The 18,702-nt window shown below is 50.8% G+C and overlaps 1 protein-coding gene across 1 annotated transcript in view; it reads right to left on the bottom strand.

Moving 5' to 3' along the window:
* Positions 1–18,551, bottom strand: part of FAM117A (family with sequence similarity 117 member A) — a 50,254-nt gene extending 31,703 nt beyond the window's left edge. Inside the window, exons 1-2 of the mRNA XM_045299313.1 lie at positions 18,419–18,551; positions 8,438–8,563 (exon numbers count right to left, since the gene is read on the bottom strand). Coding sequence (XP_045155248.1) covers positions 8,438–8,563; positions 18,419–18,551 — 259 coding nt within the window. The remainder of the gene's footprint in view (positions 1–8,437; positions 8,564–18,418) is intronic.
* Positions 18,552–18,702: the final 151 nt, after the last annotated feature.

The following is an 18,702-nucleotide window of genomic DNA, read 5'->3' as shown; positions in this document are numbered from 1 at the left end:
TTCCTTACTTCCCTTCTGAGCCGCTCACATCATTGCCCCCCACCGTCGATATGAGTTCAGAACTGGTTTCACCCACCCTCCAAAATATTGCCGGTCAGGAAGAGTGGCCAGTGGAGGCTAGAGCTAGCAGTTGTTGGGCATCTCCACCCGCCCATAGGCGACTTTTAAAGGATGAATAATAGGCATCTACCGTGGGAAATCTGGTGGTTTGGCAATGAGCAACCTACTACCGTGTGCCTTCTTGAGCAATGGGTGAAGCGGCCTCACAAAGCTCATGCGCAAATGCAACGAACGGAAATGGAACTTGTCCATGAACTTTTTGACACACCCTGATATGATGTAGCACACACAATTTCACCCATGAAATGTTCTTTTTTCTCCCCTTTTCTCTTTTAAATCACTCTACTGGGGCCTCCCTCATCCAAGTCTTATCACCCATGAAATGTTCTTGCCAAGACGTTTAACCTAGATGTCCCCGGCCCTCCGGACTTCCCGTGCCAGGAACACGTGACGTGGCACGGTGAGAAGCGGCACAGCTAGGGCAGTGGACGGCTTAGAAGACCACGGCAGACACTGTTCAAAAAGGCAAAGTCTTTTCATAAAAACGATGAAGGCAGGGAGTGTTCTAGGTCAAGAGACTAAAACGGCATAATGAAATTCAACCTGAGAGACTCTTGACTGGACCCTAGATTAAAAACAAAAGCTCTCACCGGGGAGTCAATGGTGAGCCAGCTAATCGATGGCACGGAATTCCCCCAGGGAGCAACCGTGTTGTGACTACGCAGCAGAATGTCATTCTTCGCAGGACACAGCACTGGAAGTCGTGACAGGTGGAAAGTCAGGCAATCTGCAACTTGCTTTCAAACAGGGAACACGGAAAGTCGACAAGTCTTGCTGCAAAATCCTTAACATTTTTCAAACAAAAATTGAAAAATATGAAGCTACTATTGCTCAAAATAGCCTCCATCTGGGTCTCCACAGCTCCTGAAGCCAGTGTCCATCTCCTAACCCATCTCTGTGCTCTTAGATTTAGACCATGTAAAAATGGCAGTTTGGGGCACCCTTGCAGGACACCTGTTCCTTTTAAATATTGACTTTGGGGGACAAAAGATGTCTAATGGGGCAAGATCTGGGCTGTAGGGTGTATGGGGTAAGGCTTCCTAATGGAATCCTCATTAGAAAGCCCTGTTCCCCTGGGGAAGAATAAGTAAGGGCCCTAATCAGGGGGGAGGGGGGAGGTAGAGGGGGTGTCTCATTGTAACTTTCCTAGTCTTTTATGCACCTGAAATGTACTTTTCAGTTAAAACAAAAATAATTCTTAACAAGCCTCCAAGATCATCCTGTCTTTGAAGCAATCCTCAAGATTACCTATTGGAAATCCCAAGAAATCATGAGCATCACTTTTTGAGCTGACCTCTCCACCTTGAACTTAACTGGTCAGCAGACCCCCTCAAAGCCACCGTTTCACTTGGAGCCCTTGCTTTGAAGGCCCCTCAGGCAAGCGGATCCAGGAGAGAACTTGTCTGCAGCACCCACTGCACTGACGCTGAGACGTGGTCACGCTTGTTCTGTTCGGAATAAACCTGTGCGTGTACGAACTGGAGCCCCAGGAGCCTTACCTTCTAGCCCTACTCACACAGGTGAGCCCAGACACATCTGCAGACAGACAGAGGGACAGTTGCGCAGACAGAGAAGATGGCCGTGGCCAAAAGTTAGCAATTATAAGCCCAGATGAAGGGGATGGGTGTTTGCTGTACCTGCCAATTTTCTGGAGGCTTGAGATTCTCTAAAACAAAAGGGGAAGGGGGAACAGACAAAAATTTAATTCACTCTTCATGTAGTACCCACACCTGTTAGCACTTAAGACTTTGGGCTTATGCGGGCTTTTGACAAACTCATTTGGGTGACTGCACTGGACTCTCTGAGGTGAAGTGCAATGACTTGGTGTGACTTGTTTATCCAGTCTTTGTAACTCCCAATCAGTGACAGATGCAAATAAGGGGTAGAGGGCTCGGATACGGGGATTAGTCAGTTTTGCCAATCCACTGGGTATAAAAGCACACCATCTCAGAAGCAGGACCGGGGCAACCCATGACCATCCAGAAACTAGAGCCCCTAGCAGCCACGTGCAAGATCCTTGCCGGAAGTGGCAGCAGGGCCGTCAGAGGCTGCAGCAACGGAAAGGCCATGACAGAGCAGTGGGCTGCCCAGCCTATGAAAAAGGTAAGGACCAGGGCCTCCCAGCAGGAGAGTAAGTTTGCAGAGTGCCCTTTAGACCTGGGCCAGCACAAAAGGAGTTTTTGAACACTAGCCGGGGAGAGGCCAAGGAGCTGTGAGACGAAGAACCAGACATGGTTACCAACATGGCTGAGAAGAGGCCCTGCTGAGGACAGAAGGACTCGTGTCCTTATGCCGCTTGCTGATCCTGGTCACGTGTGACCTTCAGTCATGAGCCAAAGCGAGCAGCCTGAGCCCTGCACCTGCTCTGCAGAACGATGCAGCGGCTTCTTCCCTAAGGGTTTAGGGCGGGTTGGGGCCCCTTGGGGGTCGCATGACGCTTTCACTGGGGTCGCCCGATTCGTGAGAGTAGCAAAAGGACAGTGATGAGGTAGCAATGAAGATGATGTTATGGCTGGGGGGTCACCGCCACACGAGGAACTGTAAGAAAGGGCCTCAGCGTGAGGAAGGTTGAGAACCGCTGAGGTAGGACCTTGGAAACCCATGGGGAACCTTTACTCCGCCCAGCTGGCTTGCTAAGAGTCAGAATGGAGTGCCTTTTTGGGTGCTACTAGATGAATCCCACTAAGCTGAAAGCCAGTGCATTACCTGGGGTAAGACAGCACTGTCATTAAGTCGATTCTGACCCATGACCCCAACGGAGAGAGGACAACTACCCTTGTGGGTTTCCAAGGCTGTGAATTTTCCTTTTTTAAAAATCATTTTAAAAATAAATAAATAAAATAAAATCATTTTATTGGGAGCTCTTACAGATAGTATAATAATCCATAATTCAATTAGATCAAGCATAATGGTACAATTTGTAAATCTTCAGGGAACTAGACATCTTTCTCCCTTGGAGCGCCTGGTGGGCTGGAACTGCTGACCTTTCAGGTAGCAGCTGAGTGCTTTAACCACTGTGTCACTAGGCTCCTTTCTTCCCCCAACAGTGTCCTGTAAATGGTGCTCAACTGACCTGTGGTTGGCCACAGCAAAGAGGGGTTGCATTAGGTAGATCTGCCACACAAGACCTAGTTAAGCATACTGAAATGCAAAGATGTTACTTTGAGGATCCAGGTATACCTGACTGAAGCCATGGTATCATTTTAATTGCCTCATAGGCATGTGAAAGTTGGACAATGAATTAAAAAAGACTAAAGAAAAAAATCGATGCATTTGAATTGTGGTGCTGGAGATGAATACTGAAAGTAACCATGGCCTGCTAACAGGACAAACAGATGTGTCTTGGAAGAAGTACAGCCAGCGTGCTCCTTAGAGACAAGGATTGCGAGACTTGTCTCACATACTTCGGACATGTTGTCAGGAGAGACCAGTCCCTAGAGAAGGACATCATGCTTGGCAAAATGGAGGGCAGCAAAGGAGGGGACGGCCCTCAAGGACATGGATTGACATCATGGCTGCTAGCAATGGGCCCCAGAGTAGCCACCACTGTTCAGTTGTGCACAGAGTTGGAACCAACTCAATGGCACTTAAAAGCTGCAGTCTGGTCACATGACTGGGCAAGCTGAGCGTATCCCTGAGTAGCCATCAGAGCCCAGCAGGTTTGCTCACCAGTCATACCTCACTCAGTGGGAATTCAGCAGGACTCTGTATTTAACCTTGACTCTGGTCCCTTGAACTCTGGGTGTAAGTTGAGGCGAGGAGCACTAGATTCTCCTCTGGGCCAGGAGGGTCACAGCCACAGAATTTGCTCTGCTTCAGAGAAGAGCTTTGAACAGGCTTGAACCGTGGCCGAAAGCAACATCAGAACAGAGCTGAATTTGGAAAATGTGGGTACTGCCAAACGGTAACGGGGGCTGGAGAGACGATGAGCCAGAGCCTGGAACAGGCAGCGAGCCCTTTCTGAAGCCCTGATCCAAGAGAGAGGATCGCTGCCAGGACGGCGGAGAGTAACCATCCTGGATGCCATCCTGGAGGTGGGGAAGCACTGTTTCCAGGTCTAACCATCAAGAGACCAGGCTGCGCACACAGCTCTTGCTTTTCAAGAGTGCGTTATAGGAGGGTATTGATCTGTCATCTTCCCCGTTCCATCGATTGCTCTGGTACCATTTTACAAATGTGTGTTCCTTTCTGGGTCGCTTCATCGGCCATGACAGAACCAGGAAAAAGCCATTCAAGGTCCTGCTTCAGGGTCTCAATAGTAAGATTGGGCAGTGGGACCCCTTATCAGGGTTACACTGCCCAACCTTCACACCCTTGAAAACTTCTGCTTGATACAGCTGAGGTATGGACTGTTATAAGAGCTGTAAGATCCCCCAATAAAATTATGTATAAAAAAATAACATTTCCGTGAAGCATCTTGCCTCATTTGCAGGAAGTCTTCTCTACCTCCACCTCTTTACTCAAGTGTTACTCCACGTTCCCAATCCCAAAGGGGGGCTTTCGCCTAGGAGGTCACTGTGTACCATCCAGTGGTTCCTACCAGGCCACCAATATTCTGGAAGGGCTCCAGGCTGACCTCAAATCACTGGCGAGTTCCCGTGCTGTGCCCTAGCTGTGGAAAAACCCCATGTGTGCTGGGCACCACTCCAGGGCAGCCCCTGCTGGCTGGTTTAGAGTTCCTGAGGGAGGCTCCAAGGTAGGCCCTGCCTCCAGGGAAAGCCTCGTTGGAAGTCAGGCACAATGGTGCTTCCAGAAAGAGCTCAGAGAGCGTTTTTCCTACCCTGGGTACAACCCTGGGACAGCTGATGGCTTCGCAGCAGGAGGAAGCTGGTCCTGACACCTCTCCACAGGTGCTCTCAGAGCCAGGAGGGCAAGGAGCACCACCTTCCCCGGGAGATGATGGAGCTTCATATCCGCTCGTATACCAGGAGCTAGTTGATGGTCATCTCATCTCCTTTATGACGTCAGGTGGAGAAAAAGACTATCCTCCTGACGCAAAAATAGAATTAATCTGGTCCAGTTTGAGATGTCAGTTACCAAGGCCTTCTCGTCAGGCCCCTAAGAACTGGAAGGTAAAGAGAGGCCTGATTGTCATGGTCTCTCTAAGCAGACGGCTTTGGTCATCAGGGGCCGCAGCTCCAACACACACCTCTAAATTGCAGACAATCCAGCAGGAATTTAGGGGTGGTTTCCTCATCCTTCTGCAACTTGTCCCCATTTCTGGTCGTCATCCACCTGCTACTTACTTTGGGGCAGGACAGAGCAAAGTCCTGGAAGTAAAGAATCAGAATAGGGGGGACCGCCCAGCTATAACTGGACAATCTCTAAGGACAACCCATCTAAATGTATAAGTTAGGGCACTAATCAACAAGTGCTCATACAACTGGCCAGAGTCCATGAACAACCTTCCTTTGATGACAATGTAACCACAATCGGGAGAGGGTAACTCCCGTCAGTCAGGCATTTCACACAAAGGGGAAAACATTTCTGAAGAATGCAACTTCTATGTTAAAAAGTAGAGCACGACTCATTCACTTACCAAATTCTGGCAGCTGGGGGGAAGATCATGCATAAGTGAAAATTACAAAGGGTAAGTCAAGTGCCTTCAAGGAGCAGAGACAGATGCCCAACATGTGGTTTGGGCAAGAGAGAAGGGGCTGGGGGGACAGCAGTGTCTGACCCTCTTTCTGCGCAGTGGTGAGATTCATCCTTTTTTGGGGCCTGTGGTTAACAGAAGGTTTTCACTGACTTAAGATGTCAAGTATTATAACGAAATGCACCATGACCTGAAGGTAGAAAACCAAAAAGGAAGTACACACCCGGCATTTCTCCAGTGGAAAGACGTGAGTAAAATATTCAAGCCTCCAGCTGCACTACTGAAGGATTCAATGGACACAATATTGACTGGCCCAGGAAGCATCAAAAGAAGACGGAAGGAATACACAGAGTCACCACACTGGAAAGAATGGGTCAGGTTCAGCCATTTCTGGAGGTAGCACAGGGTCAAGAACCAAGGCCCAAAAGCTGTCCAAGTTGTCCTGAAGGCAGTGGTGAAAACAAAACCTCAGGCTTTGATGGGACACTAACTGAGACAGTTAAGAAATGGGTGCAAAGCTGAAAGAGCTCCTCATCTGTGACAAGAAATTTGAAAAACAGCTACCTGGCCCACTGACTGGAACGGATCCACATTTTTGCCTACTCCATTGAAAGGTGACCTAACAGAATGCAGAAATTATTGAAAAAATATCATTAACATCACACATTAGTAAAATGTTGCTGAAGATAAACCATAAATAGTTACAGCAACACGTTAACAGGAACTGCTAAAAATCCAAGCCAGAGAGGAGCCCTGGTGGCATGATGGTTATGCATTGGGCTGCAATCCATAAAAATCCAAGCCACGTTCACATGGAATTAAGGTTATCATTGCTAATGTCAGATTTCTTTAGGCTGAAAGCCGAGAACATCAGAAAGCTGTTCACCTTCGTTTTATTGACCATGCAAAGGCATTCAACTGTGTGAACAACAACAAACCACAGATAACATTATGAAGAATGGGAATTCCAGAATAATTAATTCTGCTCACACAGAAGCTGCACAAACACCAAGAGGGAGTCATTCAACCGAGAACAAAGGGAACTGAAGCGTCATTAGCAGCGTAAGATGTGCAGGTGACACCACCTTGCTTACTCAAAGCGGAGACAAAGTGAAGCGCTTACACCTGAAGATAAGAGCCTCCAGCCTCCGGTACGGAGTGTACATCCACGTTCACAGAATCAAGACTCCTCACGATTGGATCAGTAAGTAACATCACACCAAATGGAGAAAAGACTGAGGCTGTCAGAGATTCCACTCTACATAGATCCACAGCCACTGTGCATGGAAGCAGCAGTCAAAGGGTGCATCACATCCAACGCTGTACAAACGCTGTATCACAAGGGGCACGTCTATCTGAACGTGTTCAAAAGGAAAGGTGCCACTGAGCACTAGGATGCACTTGACCCAAGCCGTGGTACTTCCAGTCACCTCCCTCGCCAGGGCAGTGGGCAGTGAATAAGGAAGAGTACAGAACTGAGGCATTCGAGTTACAGTGTTGAAGAAAACTGCCCAAAGAACAAACAAACCTGGCTTGGGGAAAGTACAGCCAGAATGCTCCTTAGAAGTTAAGAATGGCGAGACTTCGTCTCACATACTCTGGACATGTGATCAGGAGGGACAAGTCCCTGGAGAAGGACCTCATGCTTGGTCAAGTGGAATCACAGAGAAAGTGTAAGCCACCCCCCTCGATGGGATGGCTCGACACAGTGGCTGCAACAACTGTGGGGATGGCGCAGGACCGTGCGGTGTGCCTTGGGTTGTACACGGGGTTGCAACAGGTTGACATCTAACAAGAAAAAAAAGAGCCATCCTTTTGAGTATCCAGTTGTAACACTTGGCCAGGTGTGCTGCACTGAACCAGGCCGACCACCCTCCTCACAAGACCGGTAGACAACGGACTGGCTGTCCAGAGCACAGGAAAGCTGATGGGCCCAGGCTAGCACCCAGCATGGCTACCTACACCAAACTCAACCTCTTTTCCTCCCGGATTTCTGCTCCATATAAGTGCCCTCACTCTGGTGCAAAGGGGCGTTCTCCTGTCCTGCATTTCATGAAGAGAGTTCAGTGAAGAGCCTGGGAGAGTGTTTCTTGGGAGAAAGCATTGTTCCCCAGAAGAAACCTGGACATCCTGAGTCTGCTCCGTGCCCTTCAGCAGACAGCTGCAAACCTGCTGGGCTCCTGCTGGGTGGCTGGGCCATGGCCTGAGCTCGGACACACAGCGGTAGGTACCCAGTGAGTTCTCAGAACCTGACACCAGGCTTGTCCCTGTCCAAGAGAGGGGTCAAGTGGAAGTTTCCCGAGAGGTGGCCTACTGTGGCAAATACCTGAACCAAAATCCTGTCTGTGCCCCAATGTGGTACATGGACTCAGATAAGCCACTTAATGTTTCAGATGTTCTGTTAAATGGGAGAGAACAAGAGAGGTTATAATGATGAATAAGAGCCCAAAATTCCCACTCTCCAGAGTTCCGGATACAGTCAAATGAGTCTAGCATATATTTATTTTTATAACTTTTAGTGGGAAATAATTTCAAGTTTGTCCATGCAAAAATAAAAACAGTATACAAAAAGCACATGCAACCTTGATGCAGGTCGGCCTACTATTCTCATTCCCCCTGCTTGCTTTGTTTGCCTTCTCTCGTGTAACGCTCTCTCTCTCTCTCCTACATTCTCACTCAAGACACCCACATGCTCAAGCGCGTATGCACACGCACACTCACATACGCTCCTCTGCCGGCTGTTGTCTGGTGGTCTCCTTGCAAAGAACAGGGAGGTTTTCAAGGATGGGAGGTTCGAAGCGAAGAAAAAGCAGACAGGGGTGCTGCTATTTGGTGATGCGTCCACAGCTCAGCTCCCTTCTCCCCGCCTCCAAGGGCAACAGCGAACACTCCAGAGGGGTCTGGCTTAGCGGCGTGCAGGACGACAGACAGGGACCAGATAAAGCACTTGTTACAGCAGACTGCTGCTCTCTCTCCACCTCCTCCCTCTCTTCCTTTAAACAACAAAAATCACAGAGACACAAAACAAGAAAGCATTTATAGGAGCCATGGAAATAGCTTTATTAGAGAGAATCAGTGTTTCAGTATTTGTTGAAATGGGATTGTTTTCAGGTGTGGTTGGGAATTAACTGGGAAACAGAGGGGCCACATAAACACCATTATTATACATGAAAACTGTTCTCTACAAAACCTGTTTGGGTGGTAAGAGCTTGCCATAACCACCCTCTCAAGGGTTTGAAAATTCTCGTGACATCCAGCCCCTAGATCAGTGGTTCTCAACCTGTGGGTCGAGACCCCTTTGGGGGTCAAATGACCCTTTCACAGGGGTCGTCCTATTCCTAACAGTAGGAAAATGACAGTGATGAAGTAGCAACAAAAATAATGTTATGGGGGGGGGGTCCACCCCCACGAGAAACTGTATGAGAGGGTCGTGGCAATAGGAAGGTTGAGAACCACTGCCCTAGATGGAGCCTTCTGGAGTTCACGACCCTGCTGCCCTGTCATGGGACACCTCCCTGTGGCAGAAGGAGTCTCGCCTATGTCACGATGACCCCACTCCCAGCCCACCTAGGCTGAGGCATCATGGGTACAACAGGCTTCTTTTCCCTCAGAAGGATGTGTGTGCCAGGCGGTCACCCCAGGGGGCCTCCTATGTTGTCCTCATCATGAAGCAAAGCCACCTGCACCAAGCAGCCCTCCCACCACCAAGCATGGGGCATGCGATCCAGAACCACCCAGGATCCCGGTCCTAGTGAGGAGGGCCCAGGAGCCCGCTCTCTGAGTCATGAGCGTGTGGGAACCTCGCGGGTGCCACTCCAGGGCCCTGTTCTCTCCCAGTCTCCAAGTCCACACCACAGAATGCTGTCAGAGCCCTCTGGTGGCTTCCCCTATACTGGGCCAAATGCTCCCCACCCCTGCCCCCCTCGGTCCCAGTTTGTGCACCGTATCTGATGGGCAGGAGTTAAAAAGACAGCCCCAAATGGGGGCATGCGTGGCAGGTTTTCAGCCCGCCTGCAGCTGTGGGGCAGGGAGTGCACGTGTAGTCAGCGGTGGTTCTGTCCGAGCCCTGTGGGCGAACAAACACGCACACCAGTCTCCTGAAGCAAAGGGAGTGGAGCGGAGGTGGGATTTGTACTCTGATTAAAGTCACACTCAGCCAGGGTGGTTTATGAAACAACCTGGACCCAAGCCCCCACACCCCTGGTTGGCAACCTGAAAGGCCAGGGAGCTGAACTCTGGGTGTGACCATGTGTGGGCCCAGGGCCTGGGGAATGGGGGATGAGCAATCTGATTCTAGCATTTTCCCATCTGGTGGGAGGGGGAGGAGGAACAGCAGTGCCTGGCATCCTGCGATGGTCCTGGTTGGGGAAAAGGGTGGCTTCCAGCCGGATCCTACCTCTAAAGCCACCCACCAACGGCCCGGTAGGGGAAGCCTCACCAGTGGCAATGTTCTTGCCTGGCTTCTCCCTGCTATCCGATACAGCACCACGCACGAGGACTTTGGTACAAGTCCATCTTGGGGCCCTGGTCCTCTTACCCACAGTCACTCCTCCACTGAAAGCCAGGTAGTATAGCTTTAAAACAAATGTTGTTTGTGTGTCTGTTTCACAGAATCCTAAACCTTGTCTGTTTCCATGAATCAACCGGGTCCTGGCCCAAGCTCTCTCCCTGGCTTCAAGGGTGCGGCTTGAGCACCTACAGGCCAAGCTGCGACATCCATTGAAATGCCAGGTCCTGCCACCAACTGGGCTTTGAGCCCAATGGCCAGGCTGGGTAGGAGGCCAGTGCTGGAAAGGGAGGGCGTCTGGAGCCATAGTAGGTGGGAGTTGCTGAGTTGAGGAATTGTAGGGGGATATTAGCGTGGGGGGGGGGCAGAAGTGAGAAAGGTCATTACAAGTGAGCTTGGCGGGGGAAGGTCCATGTGATCCAACAAGTGTCTATGGAACATGGCTCTCCTCCTGCAACAACACTCCAATCTGTTCACACTGCAGGGCAGGGCCGCCTACCTCTTTAAAAAAAAGCCATACCATTTCCAGGATGGGGCCAGGGGGACTAAAGAGGTCCGAGACAAGGCTATGTCGGTATCACTTTTTTAGAGGAAGAGAGAGGAGAGAGAGAGAAAAACATCATTCCACCTTAGGGAGCATAGTACACTAGCCAATTTTTAAAAAACCTTTTCAAAACATCTCATCTAATTAAGTCCCCTGCCCCCACCACTGACCATTCCCTCCCCCTATGCCTCTGCGAAGAGCCCATGGTGTCCTGGGCTATGCGCTGAGCTGCTAACCACAAGGGCAGGAGTTCCAATCCACCAGCCGCTCCATGGGAGAGAGAGGAGGCTTTCTGCCGCAGGGAAGATGTACAGCCTTGGAAAGCCATAGGGCAGTTCTTTGTCCTATGGGGTCCAGCGAGTCAGCGTTGACTCCTTGGCAGCCCAGTTTGGTTTTCCTTCAGCGATGCCTCCTCTAGCTGGATTCTAGGCCTTTCTCTTGTTGAGGTGTTAGCTGCCTACTTTTAGAGGTGGACAGCTCATCCCCCAGTGCCCTTTAAGGAGTCCTGGTGGCACAGTGGTTAACAGTGCTCAGCAGCTAGCCAGGGGCATCTGCAGCCTTGGAGACCTCCTGTCCTACAGGGTCCCTGTGAGTCGGAACAGACTTGGTGGCAGTGTTGTGTGGTGTGGGGTTTTGACTCCAAGGGTGGTAGGGGGAGTCAGACGGGGGTGGACCAGGCTGCTCCCTGACAACATGGCTCCCCTCCAGAAGAGTCACACACACCACTGGCAGGAGAGGTCCAAGCTCAGCGTGAGCGAAGAGGCATCCGACACTTACTACCCCACCCTGGCCAAGTCCTGGCCTTGCTCTGAAGGAGCCACATCCAAGCAGCCCTGAGAGCAAACACCCAGCTCCAGCACTCCGGCCTGCTGCTTTGGATCAACCAAGCCCTCAGAGGAGTTGTCTGGGCCTCCCTCCACTTCCACCCCTCTCCCTAGGCGGCTGGAAGCATGAACTGCTCTTTCAAAGGCAGGGCTGGGCCAAAGGCGTTCCATCCACCCCCGTGTCAGCTGTCTGGGGCCCGGGAGCAAACTCGGAACGGGTATGCCGGGGCAGGGCCGGTACACGGCCTGGTCTGCGCTTCCAGGCTCCCCAGGGGCTGCAGAGAAGTTTTCCTATTATGAAGTCCCCGTTGGTAGTATTCTTTCAAGTTGGTTAGCGCTACCCTTGATGGGCTGTGGTGCTCCCACACAGTAAAAGTCAAGTGAGGCTTATTCAGGCCTGAGGATAAACATTGAAATGATTCTGAAGCTGGGCATTCAGCTGTGTAGTGAATCTTGACCTGAAGTGTGGAGGCCGAAGCCAAGTGCCAGGACAAGTTTGAAAAACCAGGAGGCGCAGTGGGGACCTGCGGGCAGAAGCCAGCTGCAGGAGACCCTCCCGCCAGACAGCTGTTCCCAACAACCAGGCTCCATGCTAATGGAGAAGAACCAGAGCAGAGAAGTTACAAACTCCAAGCATAATGGGAGCTCTTCACAGAAGACCTGAGCTTAGGACTTGTCTTTGCCCCACCAGGGTGACTCCGGGTGACTCCATGCATGTCACAGTAAACCTGTCCTCCACGGGGCTCCACAGGCTGATTCTTGTGTAGAAGGAGACCGCCAGGCCCTTCTCCCAAGGCACTTCTAAAAGTTGGATTCCACCCTTTCAGCTGTTGTTATCGGCCCAAGTGAATCAACGGTTCACCCCCCCACCCCACCCCCGCCCCGGGGAGCTCCAACCACAGGGGAACAAGACTGGACTAAAGTTGGGTTCGTTCAAAACCGTGAAAACGAAGGAGTGCGGGCCTCTGTGAAGATCCAACTCCAGCAGAGGTGGGGAAGTAACCACATTTCCCATACTCCCCTGCTCCCACCCATGACCGGGTGGGGCTGCCAGCCATCCCAGATGGGGCTAGAACTCATGAGCTTCCAAAGAGCTGGTCCACTCCCATTCACAACCACCTTGCTGGTGGGGACCCACCTTCACTGAGCTGGGAAGGAAACTCGAGGTTTTCTCTGCTCGCCCCTCAAAAGGGCTCCAAACTGCATATGGAGCAAGAGGAAGCGCAGGGAAGGCGAGTCAAACACGACATCATCTGACCTAGAGTGTCAGGAAGAGCCCAAACCCAGACCCGCCCCACCCTGCAGCCTGGCTCCTTTGGCGAGAGGCTCTAGGACCAGGGGATGGGAGAGACTCACTGGGGTGGGGGTGGGGGGCCGGGCATAGGAAGAAGTCTATTTCCAAAGTCAAGGAAATGGTGCCCCATCGCCCCCTTCATTTTAAACTAGCAGAAATGCAAGTGAGGCGTTGGCTGGCTGCGGAAGCCCACCGTCCACCTTGACAGCATTCCAACTGCCAGGACTGCGACAGCCCTGGAACCCCGCCTCAAGTCTTATTCGAAACCTACGTTTAGAACCCAGAGAACTTCTCATAGTGCGCTGACCTCCTCCTCGAGGGACCTCAAAAGGTTACATCTCCTGGATCTTTGTTATGTAAGTGAAAGGGGTTTGCCATCCAAAACACTGCACCCCTGGACCCACACTCCTTTAGGTACCAATGCGAAGAGACACAGTAGTGGCGCAAAGGGGCCTCCCATTTATTTCAAAGATGTCACCAGTGGGTGATAGCATTTAAGAGTCAAGATTCTTCCTGGGTGATCTTTACCGTGGGGGGGCCTGGAGCGCAAAAGCAACAGTGCACAGGGTCAGACAGAGAAATGCCCAAACAGAAGTTGCCTCAATCACAGGTCTGGAAGGACAATTGTAGCTCTGAAAGGATTTTAACTGCAACCCCCCAAGCCACATTATAGCAAGGCAGCTCCTTGGCATGGAAAGATCAGACTCGAGTCTAATCTGGGGCTGTTTCGGGCACCAGCTGACAGAAGGACAATGGTTTAGTGGGTGAGTTTACTCTCAGGGGCTCTGAGAAGCAACCGCCTTCATGAACTTCTCTATTTCAACACCTACCCCCAAGGACTGAGTTTTCAAGGCATTCCAAGGAAAGGAGCTTCGTAATGTCCGACAGCATGAGTGATAACAACACTGCCTTATATTCCTTCCAGTGGCAATCTAACCAACATCTGATACACCATCCTTCCTATAAGAAGCCCTGTGGTTCAAACCCCCGGGCTCGCTTCATAGAAGAAAGAGGAAGCTGTCCACTCCCAGAAGATTTAGTCTTGAAACCCTATGGAACATTCTACTATCTTGCAGCGTCACGGTAAGTTGGAATCGGCTTGATGGCAGTGGGTGGGGTGTTTTTGGCGTCCTTCCCGTGGGGTAGACAGTATTTCGGGGCAATTGTAACAACTGTCAGCTACCAGTGATCTATTCAGAAGAATAAAAGGTACTACAGAAAGATAACAAGGAAAACCCAAAACAGGAGCTACAAGGGCATAAAAGGGGTGAAGGACAAATTCACTTAACCATTCAGCTTTCATGTAAAGCAGAATTTACATAAGCCTGTGTCACCAGACAGTGGCAGAGGTAGCCTGCGGAGGAGAACCTGGATCCACCACACACGCTGACCTTCACAGAGATGGAGAATTGCTGGAAGCAGGTGGCCCCACTCTGCCCTAAAACTTGAGTCAGGATATGGGATAGTTTTCTTGATTGCTGTAGGATTTTATGCAAACGGGCATGTAGAATACATATCTGAAACATCTTTATGTAGGCGTAAAGGTCAGGTGCATTGTTTAAGACAAGGTTGGGCAAACTTTTTCAGTAAAGTGTGGGACAGTCGATATTTGAGGCTTTGTGGGCCATATGGTTTCTTATCACAGCTGCTCCCTCTGTGATTAGAGTATGGCAGCAGCCACAGAAAATACCTTATATGGCCTTGCCAATAAAGCTTTATCGAAACACAGTGACTGACTGGTTCGATAAAACTTTAGTTACAAAAACAGGCAGAGGATCAGATTTGACCTGTAGGTTTTTAATTACTGACTCCTAGCTTCAGAAGGCACTGTGGACCGGAGGAGGCAGGAAAGCAGCACAGGGTTATCCAGTGGGGCTGGTCCACTAGAGAATTCATTTGCAAAGTAGTATGAAATGTTACCCACATTCTAAGGCAAGCAACCCTGGTAGTGGGGCAGTTAAGTACCTGTCTGCTACCTGAAAGGTCAGTGGTCCAAACTCACCCTGCAAGAAAAGGCTTGGCAATATGCTACCATTCCGCCAGCCTAGGCTTGTGTACAACCACATAGGGTACATTATGTGTATCCTAGTTCACTGTGCAGTGCCGGAGGTCTTGCTGACCAGCTGCCATCTGAGGCATAACAGCTGGTCTCTATTTGCCCAGAGCACCCGAAAAAGGAGGAGGGTCACCACTAGATGGAAGATACAGAGTGTGTGGCTAATGGCCTCCCAGAGCTGCCGCTTCCTTTGCCGTGAGACCAGACAGAGGGAACTGGCGGGTGGACTTTTTGATCCAAGATTCTATAGAAGAATCTTGATCAAAAGGGGGAAAATACAGAACAGAATTTAAAATTCTCTGAACTTCCTGGAGCCACAAAGATGGAACGAACTCCTGAAACCATTGCCTTGAGATACTCTTTAAAGCTTAAGCAAAAAAAACGCCTTCTGAAGTCTTTTGAAAGCCCAGTCATAGTTGGGCTGACCCAGTAAAAACTGTCTGCTTTGAGCACTGTGCTCTTCCAAGGACAATCTATCGGGGATCAAGTGAACAGGAACCTCTGCGAGCCCAAGTTTATGTTCATGGGGAGGAACAATGCCGAATAGGAGGAGGGGAGTGGTCTCACATCTGGAAGAATGGAATCAACGTTACCATTCTTGCAGAAACTACTGGAACAGTGTGTGCTTTGTGGTGTATATACTTGGGAGCAGCAAGAGGACAGCCACAGAAACCCAGTGGGGCGATGAGTTGGGATGGACTCACGGGCACGAAAGCACATACTCTAAGGGATACGAAGACAGAGACTTAAACAGGCTGGGCAAGAATGGAATCCGGCGGAGTTCCCCTCCTCGTCCCCTTTCTATTCTCACTGTCCTGGAAGTACCCAAAAGTTAGCCACCTCCAATTGACATACAAGCCAGGAGGGAATTTAATGTCGGGGAAATGCTGTCAGAAGCGTAGTCTGGGTTTCCATCACCCACTCAGGGGCTCTTTGCTTTCTGAGAGTTGCCCTTCATTTTCCTCATGCTTAGCCCAGGCTCACAAAAATGAGGCCGCTCCTCCCTTGATGAAGCCATCCCTTATGGACAAGGGCAGGCACAACGTAAGCCTGCCCTTGACACCCTGACCCTTTTCACAGGGTTTACTGTATCTTGTGGAGAACACAGCAGGGTGTGTGGTAGGGAGATAACTGGCCAGTCCTGAGGGGGTTCCCCACTTCTTGCATCACTTTGGGATGGGGAAGAGCAGCAGTGGTAACCAACAGCGGCTGTTCTGGACACCCAGTCCTGGCTCACAAGCCTTTTTCGACGGTTCCGTTTCCCAGCCCTGCTTGGAAAGCTCCTCTTAAACGATGAGGGAATGCAAGGGCAAGAGGGAGGCTCTGGGATCCTGAAACCTGCAGTACTGGTTTCAGACCAATCTGGGATTGCTCTTTGAAGCCTGCAAAGGGAATGGGCTCTGGCCAACGGTGCTCTCATCTTGGCTAAGGGAGGGGACAACAATGAATGGTATGAGTAGCAGCAAGTACTTTCATGGCACCACCAGTGTGCCTGGCACTGTGCTAGGCACTAGCAATCTATTCACTGTTAGTATTATTATCCACTGTTTACAGAAGAGGGAGCTGAGGCACAGAAGCAATTCCTCAAGGACAAACTCCAAAAACCAACCTGACTGTCATCGAGTCATTTCCAACTCATAAGGACCCTATAGGACAGAACTGCCCCTGTGGGTATCCGAGACTGTAACTCTTTATGGGAGTAGAAAGCCCTGTTTTGCTCCTGAGGAGCGGCTGGTGGGTTTGAATGAAGATGAGCAGCCCAAAGGGTAACCAATATGCTACCAGGCCAGTTGCTACTAAATAGCAGAACCCTGGATTGACAATTTAGGTTTCTGCAATCTCATGCTATGCAAAGGTTTTATTACTGCTAGGGTTTCACCTCTATCACATATATCCCACTAGCCAGTCTACAAACCACTCCTGCCACTTCTCAAGGCCAAGGAATGGGCAGAGTCAGAACACACACTGAGGGTCACCCGTGGGATGGCCAGCTACAAAGACGTGCATACGCTCCAGCTACTCTCCTTCTTTTACCTCTCCTCTGGCCTGCTTTGCTGAAAATCAACAGATAATCCCGCTATCCAGCAGGCAAGAGTCATATGAATGCCTCCGAGATCCTTTCTCAACATACCGGTGTCTTATTAGCCCGATCCAACTTCCTATGTTTTCACCAGTAACTCGGAGCACTTCGCCCTGTAAACAGAACACGGACGCTTACACCCTTCCCCCTTCCCCAGCACCCACCACTGTTCGTTTACCCTTTTAAGATTACAAGAGTTCTGCAGCAGACATAAAATAATGGCACTTAAAAGAGGGCTTGCCCGAGATCCCCAGCCGCGATGGCACAGGCTGGTTTCCTGGGGCTGCTCATGCATGTGAGCAAAGAGTCTGGTCCTTGCTCTTCTAATCTCCCTGGTTCCAAGGAAACCCAAACAAAACCAACAGGTCTGCAGTCCTGTGGTTTGCTCTACAACTCATGAGAGGCAAGAGTTTGTCTGAGCATTGTCCTGCTCTACACCGGGTGGATTCTGCACATGCCTTCACTACTTGGTCACCATCTTGCTACCAGATTCGACAAGGTTTCTGCGCTCTAAAATGTGCTGCTAACATTTGCACTGAGGGCCAGAGAGACTGGGCGGGGATGGGATGGGGTGGTTTCCACCTCCAAGATCCTTCCAAATCCTGTGCCTACCTAGCAAGGCAGCGATAACAGCTCTATTTTCAGGAGGGGTGTGTGCTTAGTAATCACAGAAATCTCCAGTGTCTGGTCTGGTTCGGAGGATGCCATGAGCCCTTAGATGGCAGGGACCGCGACGTTTGTACATGTGGTACAGACTCTGAGACTCTGTAAGTGCGCTCTGATCTTTTCACATCTGGTGCAAATCAAATGCAAGCCTCACTTTCAACTTACTGCCAACCTCCTCGTGCAAGTAGGTTTCTTTTCCCCTTGCTAACCGGCCTGCATTCATGCGGCTGCTCACAGCTTTGAGTGTGAAAGCAAGGTTACTTACTCTTGCTCCTCCCTTATTTCCCTACACTCACCACAGCAAGCTATCAAGACACCTTCTTCAGAGCTGTTCAGAAAGCGGGGTGTGAGGTGCTGGCCACAGTGGGCTGATTGTAGCCCTCTCCCCCACTGCCACGTTGGCTGGCAATGCCCTAAACAGCCTTGGGGGATGGGGGTAGGGGAGAAGGCATGAAGTAGGGACAAATGGACAACACACACACACACACACACACACACACACACTCGATTGTATGGCGCCATATTAAGGAGGTCCACGATCTGGGCACATACAACTCTTCTGAGCCTCCCAGAGAGGAATGTGGGGACGAGTGGCGTGTACGCCGTCAAGCGAACTTTATTCCAACGGCTCGGATAAAATCGCCTCTGGGGCGGGTGGCATAAAGGGAAGCGCACGTGAAGCGGTGCGAATAGAAACGCCAGCGCTGTTCAGCGGGATGCCGGGGACAGACTCCAGTTGGAGAAGCAACACATGGTTGGCTCCTCCGGGCGCTCCCCGACGCCCCTCCCCCCTCCGAGGCAGGCGTCCTGCGCCCACTCGCACCTTGCTCCCAGGACCAGTCCTCCTCGCAGGGCGCCCCGCATCACGCCCCACTTCCCCCGTCGCTGCCACCTCCTGCATCTTCTACTGGCCCCCCGCACATCTCTGCCCACTTTTCGGTTACGCCCCCAAAGCCCGGCTCCTTTCAGTCAGGTTCCTCCCCTCGCCTCACCCCCTGCCCGCGACAGAGTACGG

This window comes from Echinops telfairi, unplaced genomic scaffold (assembly GCF_000313985.2).
Source record: "Echinops telfairi isolate 266 unplaced genomic scaffold, ASM31398v2 ScPeMD7_7458;HRSCAF=8496, whole genome shotgun sequence".
NCBI lineage: Eukaryota > Metazoa > Chordata > Mammalia > Afrosoricida > Tenrecidae > Echinops > Echinops telfairi.
This window is presented reverse-complemented; position numbering and strand designations above follow the sequence as displayed.